The following is a 13,688-nucleotide window of genomic DNA, read 5'->3' as shown; positions in this document are numbered from 1 at the left end:
AGTCATGTTTTGGAGTAAAGTGGAAAATTCATAATTTCTGAAAGGCTGGAAGGACAGGTGTCAAAAACATGACTAGGGTTACTTGGAGGAGAAGAAAACATCTTTTTCATAGGTCATTGTTTAAAAAAACCCGAATTATTCAGTTCATCAGCAGGAGTAATTTGTCTTTGAAAATCAAATTGTCTCTGAATGCAGTGATCTAGCTATGATTTTATAAGGTGACGTTTCCAAAGAGGTTGCTGGTATATCCTGTTAGTTACGTGAGTGTGACTTGGATTATTGTAAAAAGTCTGCTTAAGTAAAGCTTCATGCAATGAATTGTGAAGTATTTGTCAAGTTAATATAAAGTATATAATTTGTTTTATACAGAAAAGAAGAAAAGTAACACTGTATTTAAAAAAGTAAAATTTCTTGTTTCAGGCTACTACAAGTCGCTTTATTTGTTAATTAACAATAAGCTTCCTTCGAGTATTGAGTATTCTGATGTTTCTCGAGTCCCTATTGCAAAAATACTTCTGGAGAATGTTCTGAAGCCATTGCACTTTACATATAGCTCCTGTCCAGAAGGTGCAAGGTAAATAAAGATAATATTAGATACTTGTATACTCATTTGTTCTTGTCAGAGGTACGCAGTTTGTTGTTACTGAGTGTCTAGCTATTCTTTCAGTGCGGTTTGTTGCTTTATTTGCAATAGTAATGATTTTTTGGTAATGCTGTACATCAGCAAAATAATGTAGTTTCAGACAATGCAGAGGAGTACAATAGGCAGCACAGAGAATAGCAGCTATCACAATATGTAGGAATATAGGTGTGGAAAAACTTAGATGAGAGAATAGTTTTCTGTGAGTTCATGGAAAGTTCAAGGATAAAATTACGTGTAAAATTATCAGGAAAATTATGTAATATAAGAAGTTAATTTTTGAGAAATCTGAGAAATTTTGTTTATTAGCACATGATTAATGGAGCACACCTTTGGATGTTTGAACATGTCCATCAAGAAGAATGTAGATTGATATATTACTCCACTGATATAATTGTGGGAAATTTTGCCTGTATTTTCTGTAAAAACAATTATTTGTCATTTCAGGCAGCAGATTTTTGCAGCCTTCACAGAGGAGTTTCTGGCAGCACCTTTTACAGATCAGATATTCCATTTCATCATTCCAGCGCTTGCTGATGTGCAGACCATTTTCCCTTATGAACTCTTTCTGAATGCACTATTATTAGCAGAAAGTGGATGTTCAAGAAGTGATCAAGCCCCATGGCTTTTTTACTTTGTGTTAACTGTTGGAGAAACATACTTGGGTGAGAAAGTTGAATTCATTGTTTTTTCATATTTGGTATAATATGTTATGTATTTCCACAACATGGCTCATTGCCAAGCAAAAAGGACAGTTTGTGGATAAAAGTATTGAAGAGATCTGTTTTATTAGCTGTTCTTAAGCTTTTCAGTAAAAAGTACACTCAATTTGGGAAGATTTGACATAATGTATTTTCGTAAGGTATTTCTGGTAAAATATAATTTATAGTACAGTGTGATCTTGCTAACTATCTTTTATTTCAATGTATGTGCTGTAGGATCCCTTTCAGAGGAAGGACTTCTTGTGTATTTGAGGGTTCTCCAAACTTTTCTCTCTCAGCTGCCCGTGTCTACTGCTGGTACAAATTGTCAAGATGCAAACAGTGATTCTGAAGATGAGGATGAAGAGATCAGTAAAATGACAACTACATCAGTAAGCAGTACAAAATTTCTTTGAATTAATTTGTATTGTAGCAGCAGCAAATAAAGGTAAAAATATGGTCACCATAAGTCCGGTATTTTTCTAGTTATATGTAGAACGGACCATGTGTACTTAAAAATAGATGGCTGCTCACTGTAAGCAAGTGGAACTGGTGGCTTACATTAAAACCAAAACCCTTACTATAATAAGAAATCTTGAAGTATAGCTAGTGTGCTGAAGGACAGAGCTTTTATTTAAAAACAGTTTAAACCTTCCTCTTTAAATTTGTATTTTACAGAGACTGTATTACTCTCTCTATTCTTTAAGTCCATGATGATGCTAAGATGTCATGAAACATACCAGTCTGATCTTCCAACTTAATATTTTCATTTTTTAAAAAAATTGAAATATTACAAGTTCAACTACAATCTTAACCCTGTAGAATTAGCTCTGTATTTAAATATATCCACTAGCTTGAAAACCCTCAAAGGGGGAACACTTGCTTTCTACAATAATGTATAGACTGTATTATAAGTAGAACTTTTCACTGTAGTTTAAACTTCCACCAGTAAAATGAATCCATGCTAACATTAACCTCCTAACATTTGGATCAAGGCTTTGAACAACCAGAGTTGGAGAGATGTAAGTTCCACAGTTTCTTACTGGTCTTTATATCATCTCTCAAAAGACACTACCATTCAAGGGACTTACACAAGGTGCAGTCTTTTGTTGTGAAATGTGTGAAATTTTACCAAATTTAACATTAATTAAAAAACCCCAAAAGGCTCATAGTTTTGTTTTTTGCCTCCCCACACTGAGCTGGGAATTCTGGATTTCTTTGTCTCTCAGTCATTCTAAAGCTTCCTGGCATTTTCTTGGTTAAGTGTTGAACGTAAAAGTGTACTAGCTCTTGTAAGATATACTGTTCCTATAATGCCTACATACATTTCATGTAAGGTGATGCACATTTCTGAAAGATACAGCAGTTTTAACACATTGCTATTGAGAGTAACCTCCTGCAAAGAGCCATACTGCTAGGGAATACATGCAGCCTTTTACTTGTATTTTTAGATGCAGTGTGTTACTGTTACCCAAAATTTTTACCAAGATAGTGTGAATAAAATTCTTAATTTGCCAGATACACACACACTGTATGTGATGTAATATTGGCAGGTTCTACTTGTGGCATCTGTTGGTGATGTTTAAGGGGTGATTAGTTAAAAACAAAGCATAAATTTATGTTTACAGGTTACTTAGAGTAATTTGTAAATTAGAGAAAATCTGCTTTGAGGAGGCTTTAATACATACTACTGCTTATTACAATATGTTTTTCATGTGTTTCTCCTGTGAGCTCTTTATGTATTCCATATTTTCATACATGCCTGTTTTACCAAAAACAAAACAAACCAAAGGGAAGGGGGCAGGGTGGGCAGCTCCTCTTTGTTAAGAATTTGTAATTGGCTAACTTGTATCCTTCAATGAGCCAGACTGCTTTGCTCTGTTGGGGGCAAGATGTAAAGAGGAAATAAAAGAAAAGGTTGAGCTCCGCTCAGTTCTAGGCCAAGAGAAAGCATTCCTCTTTGTACACTTCTGCTATTAGCCACCCTGAAGTTTTTTGTTGTTAACCCATGGATTATGAATGTGAAAAATACTGTGTTGTAAAGGAATGTATATTAGACATCCATTTCTGGATTTCATGTCCAATGCTGACTGATGTCAATGGGGAGGAGATGACTGTTCACATATTTTATGCCAGTAAATGAGCTTGCCGTATTGTATCCAAGTGCTGCAGAACATGCTTACATTAAAGGTAGTCTTTCCCACTGGCCAAAGTGAAAAGATTAATACCACAACCCAACAGTTGCCTGCCTAGGGATTGAGGTTGGCTATTGGGCTTGATACTTTTAAGAATGCTACTGGGATATACATATGTGCTTACGTTTTAATTATTGTACAAGAAAACTTCATGTTATAGTAAAGTTCTGAAGTAGTAGTTTTGTTTTTAAGAAAACACTTGGTCATTAAGAAGACTTAAGTTTTTCTTTGGTATGTTTGTAGGGTGATGGGAAAATATTAGTTCAATACATAACGGAGGAGTGTCTAAAGAAATTGGATACAAAGCAGCAGACGAACACTCTACTCAATATGGTTTGGAGAGATTCAGCTAGTGAAGAGGTCTTTACCCTGATGGCATCAATCTGCCACACGCTAATGGTACAACACCGAATGATGGTGCCAAAAGTCAGGCAAGTATAAATAATAGTGATACCAAGCTGCAGTACATCTAAAATTGTTTTTATTAGATAGACTTGTTTTAAATATCATGTGGGATTTTTTCTGTGTTTTCTTTTATAATCAGTTGAAATAAATAAGAATGTCAGAATTTAAATAATTCCAGGCAAGCCAAAGAGTGGATTCTTTCTGTTTCTTAATTTAATTCTGGTTCATTGTGCTCTCTCTGGAGTGATCACTGAATGCAAAAATGCAAGCTCTTGGTTTGTTTAGTGAGTTGCAAATAAGTTGGTCTTCTGTCACCACATTAGGACTATGGAACAAGGTGGTGTTTGTGGTCAGAAAATCACACACAAATAGGATTGCAGAGGTTCTTGAAAGGAGTTTATCTGTCCCTTTGCTCAGAGGCAGTGTTAAGTGTCATTCTAGCAGAAGATGGTCTAGCTTGTTCTTAAAACTTTCAGTGACACAGATTCCACAGTGTCTCTAGCTAGCTGAGCACTGAAATCAACTTGTTCTCTACCCTCTTTAATATGTAGACAAAATCTCTCATGCTACAAATTAAAACAATGCTTAACTATTGAAAATCACTGTTGTTGTTTGGGAAGGGCTCTGGCACCTGAGGTGGAGATAAAAGCATTCTTTTACAAAGACTGAAACCCACAAATGTCAGTAACAATGGAAGAAGATTTTTGACCTTTTTATTATCAGACTAAGACCCATGAGTATTAACACTGTTCTGGTGCAAGTAGTTTTGAATGAGTATGTAGTTGCTGGTAGTAAAGTAAGTATTTAGGGAATGTTGTAAACATAATCAATTCAAACTGCATTGTAAACAGTGATGCAGAAAACTAATTAGGTGCTATCTTAGCCCAGTGGTGTTTATAGCTGTTAGAGGAAGTAAGATGTCAGTGAAACTGTGATTGCTCGATTAGGGTAATTAGTTCTTTGTAGACTAATTGCATTAGAGCAGGATGTGAGACCTGAAGATCATAGCAGCAGTTAAATTAGTATGCCCGCTTTATTGTTGCAAGTAGTACATTGCCTTGGATAGTAATTACTGAGTTTAAATGCATCACTGCTTTGACTTGAGGTTTGCTGGTGAACTGTGTGGAAAAGAGTGTTTAATGAATAAAGAAGTCACACAGAACTTTAATTGTATGAGCATGGCATCTATTTCCTCTGAGAAGCTGTACTGGGTCTTTGCAATTATTTGTGATAACAAGCTAGTTACACATTGGATAAATTCAGGAGTTATGAAAGCTGTACTCAACATCTTATAACAGAAGGCAATTTACAGATTTTAACTTTTGAACGGCTCCAAAATAGTTGAATATATCAATTTTAGAAATTAGTAGAGATACAAAGATTTGTGCCATTAATAACAATGGAATTACTTTCATGGTCACAATGACGTTAATTCATTGGTAAATTGAAGTAGACATTTAACTACTAGTTCTGACTTCCAAGTCAATCACAAGTGTTGGTTTTGTCAGGCATCATCATGTCAGGAGGTGTCGGTCTTTTGTCCTGTTCTCAGTGCATTTTAGACCTGGCCTAAGTTACCGAGCAACTATTAAACATTATTTTTAATTGTTCTCCAGAAGACGTTTGATGCTTGTCTCAAAGGTAGCAAACACTGTGCCATTTCAAAAGACAATAAAAAGATTTTTTTGTCATTAATTTTCACTTTTTTTTTTAATTGCCTGATGATTTTTTTATTGCCCAAATGATTTTGTCAAATTTAATGATAGTCTCTTGAAAGATGCTCCACTTGTTTTGAAACTAACTTTTACATTATTTAATATTCAGAGTAAAGTGTATCTGTTTAATTAAACCATGTAGAAATAATTTATTTTAAATTATTTTTAATATATTCTAAGAGCTCAAAAATGCTCTTTTCTGTTTGGAAATATACTGGGTCAAATGGTTTAAAAGATGAAAAAGGTTGTTACAAAGACTTTGCTTATTTAACAGCATTTACAACTGTAATAGAAAAAATAATTAAAAACATAAAGTCTGCAAATCTGCAGAGTGGGATGCTAAATAAAGAGAATAATAACTGAAAATAACTTTTCAATAACTAAAGAAAATTAGGCTGAAGTTAACACAGGCTTTGGCAGGGAGGAAACAACAGATGTATCTATTTTAATAGTTCTGCAGCCTTTTTCTTTCTTGAAAAAAGGTAAGAAACTCATCATGTAGACTTATATCACTCTATTCAAGCTGAGTGCTTTTTCTTCTTGTAGCTTCTTGGTACATCTTTGATTTGAATGATGATGATATTGCATGGTGTTGGGAACACTGCTGTTGCTGCATTAGCTCAGTAGTTTCTTTGGTTTTGGAACAGAGATCAAGAGAGAACAGACCAGGATACCCAAAAGTACAATGTAGTTTTGAACAGAAGGAGCAAGCCTCTAAAGTTTCTTTCTGATTCTTTACAGAGTGGTAGGATCCAAAGGTGGATTACTAGAATATTAGTAAAAATTACACATTGCTTTGAGTTAGTTGTTAGGAATTTTGATACATTCTGAATAAGTTCTGAAAAGATGCAATCAAGCCCAACTAAAGAAAAAGGCCACAAGACTGGAAAAAGCTAGCTGTAGCTAATATTCAGTAAGCCAGATGAGAGGTGTAGAATGAAATCCCGATGGTAATGAAGTAATTGGGAATTGTACTTGTTTTCAGAAGGGTAGGGCTTTCATCTTTCCACTGTAAAGTTTAGATATATTATTGAATACAGTTACTTAGAAAAAAAAAGAAAACAGAAAACTTGAGTCTTGGAGCGTAGTTCTCATTATAAAGAGATTTGCAAGACTTTTATTCATCAAAACTATAAATATCTAGTAAATTTTGTTTCTGCAAAATACTTACGCTTGTAATTTAATACTATAGGTTTCAGGTCATCACTATGGCTTGATACTAAATAATGATGCAAACTGTGCTTGTCCTGGGACTTTGCTCACTATCAGCTGTCTGATCAGTGCCCCAGAGTGGCTGCTAATCTTGGTTTAACAGTTTCATAGTGACCGTATATTACTACTATTTAATTAAGATAACACTGCTAATCTTAACCTGTGGTTGAAAATTGTTTGGAAAACTGACAATCTGGTGTAATATGAGCAGCCTGTCTTCATATGTGCGCTGAAGAAGCGTAGGCTTTTACATGAGGCTATTTTAGTAATCCTTTAGGGAATGTTCATATAATGTGTTTTTCTTAAAACTAGAATCATTGTATATGAAGTTTTAGCTGTTTTTTTTTTTTTTTTTTTTTTAGCTTCACTCTACATTCTTGGCCCAATACAAAGCAGAAGCAGAAAGCAGCCTGCAGAGCAGTACAGTTCATTTACTGATGGCTCTGCATTCTGTCTCGTACCTGTGACACCTTGCAGTTCTGAAGTGTCAAAATCCGCTGCCCTGGCAGCAGTGACCTTACACAGACTGTATGAGCTCCTCTCATTCTAGTGTATTCTCTTCATTAACTTAAATGGTCTCAGTGGGAAACTGGGCCCAATTTGTGACCTAGACTGAAAATCTTGCCTTTAACTAATTAACTTGTAGTGGTGCCTCAGCTAAATTAAGCTTAATGGGTCATTTAATCTGTCCCATTACGCAGGAGGAATTTGACACTTTTTTTAAATCAGAGGTGCCCAAAATACCGTTCTGGCAAGTACGCATAAATCATGTGGCATTTGTGGACAATTAGATACCTACAGAGAGAAACAAGGTTCTAAATAAATGATCGTTATGTACTTTTGGAGCAGATAATTTAATTTGGTATGATTGAAACATACTGAACAGAAATCATTGGAGTGAATTTAACTCTGTCATAGCCATGTATGATGATCTCATAATAAAGAAGTTGGTGGTACGCAGTGAGATTTTTCAAGAAGATGCAGAACCACTCAATAGGAGGGTGGAAACCTAGGGTTCAAGCTTTAGCCACTTGTTTTTAGAATAGTACAAATATTGAAAATGAAACCCCTGAGATTATAAAAAAATTACATAAAAAGAAATAATGTCTAATATTTTTCAATTCTAGTTTGTGTGTGTGTTTTTTTTTTTCTTTAAAGGAAAAAGTTATCAAGATTGTATGGACACTCAAGCTTTGCATTAACTGATCTCTAATCTTTGTGGATTGATAATGCTTTGTCTTCAGAGTATATAACATCCCTGTAATGTTCTGCAGTTTATCAGGAATTATTATCTTGTGCTGTGTCATTTTAATGTAGTTCTATCTGGAAATGCTGGTTTTTAGCAGATGAAAATCTTTTCTCTGCCAAAGAAGAAGATCAAATGAGGTAGATTTGGACCTGTTTTAATTCTCAGAGGTTTTTTTTTTTTACTTTTTATTTTTTTAATCTATTTTTTTTAGGCTTTTTCTTTTTTTTTTTTTTTTTTTTTCAGTGTGAAGCGAAAAATTTAGAGACTTTAGAACAAACAATGTCTTGAATTTTTGCAGAGATAAGACTTTTCAAGGCCATCCGTGCCTTGGGTGGTGTTTTTTTCTTTTTTTTTTTTGTTTGGTTTTTTTTTTTTAGTGTTTGTTTTTTTGTTTGTTTGTTTTGTTTGTTTTTATTTTTTTTTTCTGTTACAGTTGTTATCTTCTACTTTGAAAGCAAATTTCTATACTTGGACTGGGAGGGTAGAAGGTTATATCTGCTGTCATTTCTTTTGCAATGGATTGTATTTCAGGTGAATTTAGTGATGTAAATTTTTTGTAACACAAGGCCTAATTTAACCTTCTGTGTTTTGTTTACAGTTTCATGTTTATTTTCTGGTAACAGTATGGAAACTTCAGAATCGATTAATTTATCTGCTTTGTATTTCATAGGTATTTGACAAAATAGGCGGTATGATAACATCTTCTACCAAATTTGCATTCTTGTATTTAATCAGATTTTCAGGGAAGGGAAATGTGAAAGTTGAATACATTCAGGATTTCTGGAACCAGTCCATGAAATATAGCAGGTGCTACAACTGACTGCCAGAATCACAGATATGGAATAAAAATGGCTAAAACTTAGACAAAGGTTATTATTATAAGCTCTTAAGGTTTGTCCTTTTTATCCCTTCATTATTGCTGAATATTGCTAGAATGAAAAAATGAATTACATTATGATAGGTTCAGTGTCCATAATGTTTGTTCATTTCTGCTAAAACTATTACTAATTTCCAGGGATGATTGTGAAATTAACAAGTTTTTACTTGGAAGCCCTATGAGACCTAATGGCACTATGCCAAATTACTTTTCATTTCAAATATGAAGCTGAAAACTGAAGGTCATTGAGGAAATTTCTCATTTCAGAAACCAAGACATCTGAGCTATCATTCAGATAGTTGACCATTAAAATACAAATCCTTATTCTAAATTAGCTAGATGTAGTAAGCCCTTCCTTACATGATAATGCATAATTTCCAACCAAATGTCAAAATAATCTGATTTTAGAAGGAAGTAAAATTCCCATGTATCAAATTCAGGTTGAATTTTTTCCAAAATTCTACATATTTAAAGCAGAACTTAATTTTACAATAAAACTTATCTTAAACTGGCATTAGCTGCAGTTGCTTCAAATTTGACTCTAACTTAGTAATAATCACCAACATGCAACTTCTCTGGAATATGTCAAGCTCTCAACTCTTTTCAAATGTAGTGATTTATGTATTTAAAATGCAAAGGTTTTGAAACACGAGGGGGAATGTTTCAGCAAAGATGCACTGCCAACCAGATGTTGCTTGTACTTCATTTTTCCTTCTTCTGCATGCCCCCATTCTGTTTTCAAAATTCCCAGTACCTTTGAAACTCCATCCTTTCCGTTTAGTGAAGAGTTCTGCCCTTCCTCATGCTACACTGTCCTCGCACTGTTCCTTGTCTATGCAGCTGGCTTTTGGTGAATGCATGTGAATTGGGAGCCTGAAGAAGGGCCTAGCTGTGCGAATGCACAGGAGAGGCTGTACTTCAGCGAAGGCAGCAGGAAGAGCCTGCAAGGCTTTAGCAGCCAGTAAGCGAGGATGCAGAGGCATATGTCACTATACAGTATTTGCTTGAGTGGGTGTGTAGGTTTCCTTGTGTTTTTTTTTTTTCTTTGGTTGTTTTAATGTCTTTAAATGAATTGCTGCTTAAACCATTCTCAAATGTTTTTAAGTGTTTACTGGTATTGTACATTTTTCCTTAATGAAATGTGTGCTTCCTTTCCTTTTGTCATCTGGCAAATTTTAATTTATCCATGTGGTCCGTAATAAACACTGTTTTTTCAGGCAGCAGCTAGTCTACCATCCTTGCTTCCATTTCCCAGACTCCTACCTTTTGTATGCACGGTCACAGGGAATTTTGATATTATGAAGCTATTGACCTTTGAGAGGAGATGTGGACCTGAGTATTTGGTTTACCTTATTTATTCTAATAGTAATTACGGGACCTAGAAAAGTAGCATTTAGGATAACTAACTGAATATAATTCTTCAATATCTGAAAAATGAATGTTTAGTCAGTCAAATCCTGTTTGGTTTCCTAGAAAGCATTAGGTGTTTCAAATGACAGTTGTCACAGATGTTGCTTCCTGTAGGGAAGAAATAGGTTGGTAGACTTTTTAATTCCAAGAAGCTTTTTATTCTCATTTCTAGAAAATGTTTATCATGCCATAATCATGTCTGAAATGATACGGTTAGTCAGTCCGTATATGACTGACTTGTGAACATACATGTTTATTTTTACAGGTGTATAAACCATTTTCTGTCTACATGTACCTGTCCTGACAGGCACTGTTCCATTGATGTTGTATATTCTGCATGACAGATAGATATATAGATATATATATATATATATATATATCAGTAAAATTGCTACACAATTTTAAATCAGTAGTTGCTTCTAGCATAAACTAACTAAGGTATTTTAATCTATTTTTTGCAAAAAATTGCTATGTTTGTTAACAGAAGAACCACAGAAGTGACTTGTTAACTAGTTGGTATGATTTTCCTATATCATAATTTAAAAAAATCCCAGATAAATAACTCGGAGTGTATGCTATTTTTATTATTGTGTGTTTAATTCTGTGGTATACTGCAAACTTGGGTTTATATTGTGTGGTTTTGTAGCTGAGTTAATGAAAACTGTGTATTTTAGGTATAACGATTTATATGCTCGTTTTTCAGCTTTTGAGGCTTTTGCCAGATTTGATTAGAATAAGAACCTCTGTCTTAAAAAAAAAGTTAAATTGTTAATGTTTGAGAAATGCTTGACAGAAAAGTTCTTAGAGAAGTACGGTGTTTTGTGAATACAGTATTTTGAAAGACAATTTATTTGAACTTCCTCTTGCAGGCTTCTTTATAGTTTAGCCTTTAATGCCAGATTCCTGAGGCATCTTTGGTATTTGATATCATCAATGACTACACGAATGATTACAGGGTATGTATTATACTGTTTCTGAAACAGAGTCTTTGTTAAAATAAAGCATATCTAGTGAAAAGAGAATGAGACAATTGGTATGACAGTGCTTGTGGAAGATGAATAAAACCAAAACTGTTATGGTTACTTAACCTCCTAGAATTTAAAAACAAAACTGTAATGGTAACTTACTTCCTAGGATTTCATAAAACTGACCAAAATCTTGGAAATGTGACAGTTGTAAATAATTACACGTAAATAAATAAAATATTTTATTTAAAATAAAGTGGATGTTTTATAGTTTTTGAAGTGCTTGCTAGCATAAATATAAAAAACATGAAACCCCCAAGTACTTCATCCCAAATATGTGAGTTCTATTTCATATATACTTTGACTAGTCCAGAAATTGATGGTGGCAGAAATATGTTCCCAGGAACTGAGGCACTGGACCTACAGATTTGTTCTGTGCTGACATGTAAATTAGTTACTCTGTTTGCTTCCTGTCTCTGTTCTAAACCAGAAAGTATCTGCAGTTATATAGTTATATAATAGTTAATATAGTTATATAATACTTAATGCTCGAGTTCATATATCATCAAGACACTGAGATACTATAATGACAAAAACTTAAAAAGGGTAACCTTATTTTGCAAGAATGGGAAATAGTAGTTATTTAACTGAGAGCGCTGTCCTGATGTTGCTGTAGGAACTACTACTATACTACTAAATATTTTTACTAACATGCTGACCTGAATACATTTTTACAGTATCAATTAACAATATCTTTAATTTTGCATTTTATCTTTTAAGGTCTATGGTACCACTCCTTCAGGTGATTTCAAGAGGCTCTCCAATGTCTTTAGAAGACTCTAGTCGAATTATCCCTCTCTTCTACCTTTTTAGTTCTTTGTTTAGTCATTCACTTATTTCTATTCATGATAATGAATTCTTTGGTGATCCAATAGAAGGTGAGTTTCAAGCATACTAAATAGCAGTGCTTTGCAAATTGTTTTTGTGTAAGGCTGCCGAGTTCCCTGGGCAATGATTTGCTGACATCTGTGGGGAAGGCTCTTCTGGGCTGACCTGCTGATAGTCCCCTGAGCCCTAAGCTGTCAGCTGGCTCTTTCATGGTGATTGCATTTAGAAAAAAAGAGGAAAAAAAATATGGTCTGCATGTTGTGAACTCTAGCTTTACAGAGTCTGATATGGAAGTTCTTAATGATGATAATTTTTAGTGAGTTAGTGAAGAGAGTGAAGTTCTTCTGGATTGAACCTGCAGTCCAATGTAAAAATTTAACATAGCAGGAATCACAAAAGAGAATAAGAGAATACTGTAATTGAAGTCTTTGTGACTGAAAACAATTACAGGACCTGATCACCTTAGAAATGTATACTCATTCACGTTTTGGGTAATGTTTCTTTTCTCTGTCTTTGGATTTTGTTTGTGAATATTAAAGTTCCAATGAAAGAAGTGTTTTTTAATAACAAAATGATTAAGAAAAGGTTATTTAGGGAAACTTAAACTTGTGTTTTATGTAGTTGTAGGTCAAAGACAATCATCAATGATGCCTTTTACACTAGAAGAGCTTGTAATACTATCACGCTGCCTTCGAGATGCATGTTTAGGAATCATAAAGTTGGCTTACCCAGAAACAAAACCAGAGGTTCGTGAGGAATATATTGCAGCATTTAGAAGTGTTGGCGTAACAAAAAATACGGAAATGCAGCAGTGTATACAAACGGAACAAAAAAGGTGGATTCAGTTATTCAAGGTAAATTGTATCAATTTTCAGAACATATTTAAATCAAATTTTCAGGCTACTGCTGAAGAGATGAGACTGCTTTGTTTTGTTTATACTTTTAACAGTTGTTACAAGGAACGTGGATTTGGGAGGATTGTATTTTGGCCTATGTACTAAACAGAGTAATTCTGATAAGTGATAACTGTAACAACTTTTTTGTGTCTGGCAACTCAATTTAATTTTCTTGCTTACCCTGTTAATAAAAAAGTTACTGTACAGAATATAGGTTTTGATTTGAACTCCCGGTGAACAAGATACTTAAGCAGGTCATTATAACTTTGTGCAGGTGTGAAATTCGAACTAAATCATACAATTACTTACGTACTTCTGTATTAAAGGCTTCACCAAATTGGTGCCATACTGGATTGGTTCTGTTGGTGTTCTAAAATTTGTTGGTACTACTCCTTTTGGGTTTGCTGGAATACTAATGAGATGGTGAATCTGGCTTAGCAAATGTAACCTTAATGTATGTTCTTTCTGGATATCTACCAATGTATTTCTGCTAATTTTATCTATGGCATCCTACCTTAGACATGAGTTAAGAGAA

The 13,688-nt window shown here is 34.1% G+C and overlaps 1 protein-coding gene across 1 annotated transcript in view; it reads left to right on the top strand.

The window, feature by feature from the left end:
- The window catches only part of UBE3C (ubiquitin protein ligase E3C), an 82,237-nt gene that overhangs the window by 18,875 nt on the left and 49,674 nt on the right, over nucleotides 1–13,688 (top strand). The window contains exons 7-13 of the mRNA XM_033009698.2: nucleotides 421–574; nucleotides 1,088–1,305; nucleotides 1,579–1,733; nucleotides 3,780–3,967; nucleotides 11,274–11,360; nucleotides 12,150–12,307; nucleotides 12,879–13,111. Of these exons, the coding sequence (XP_032865589.1) occupies nucleotides 421–574; nucleotides 1,088–1,305; nucleotides 1,579–1,733; nucleotides 3,780–3,967; nucleotides 11,274–11,360; nucleotides 12,150–12,307; nucleotides 12,879–13,111 (1,193 nt within the window). The remainder of the gene's footprint in view (nucleotides 1–420; nucleotides 575–1,087; nucleotides 1,306–1,578; nucleotides 1,734–3,779; nucleotides 3,968–11,273; nucleotides 11,361–12,149; nucleotides 12,308–12,878; nucleotides 13,112–13,688) is intronic.

Source organism: Tyto alba, unplaced genomic scaffold (genome assembly GCF_018691265.1).
Source record: "Tyto alba isolate M040663 unplaced genomic scaffold, T.alba_DEE_v4.0 Super-Scaffold_38, whole genome shotgun sequence".
Classification (NCBI taxonomy): Eukaryota; Metazoa; Chordata; class Aves; order Strigiformes; family Tytonidae; genus Tyto; species Tyto alba.
This window is presented reverse-complemented; position numbering and strand designations above follow the sequence as displayed.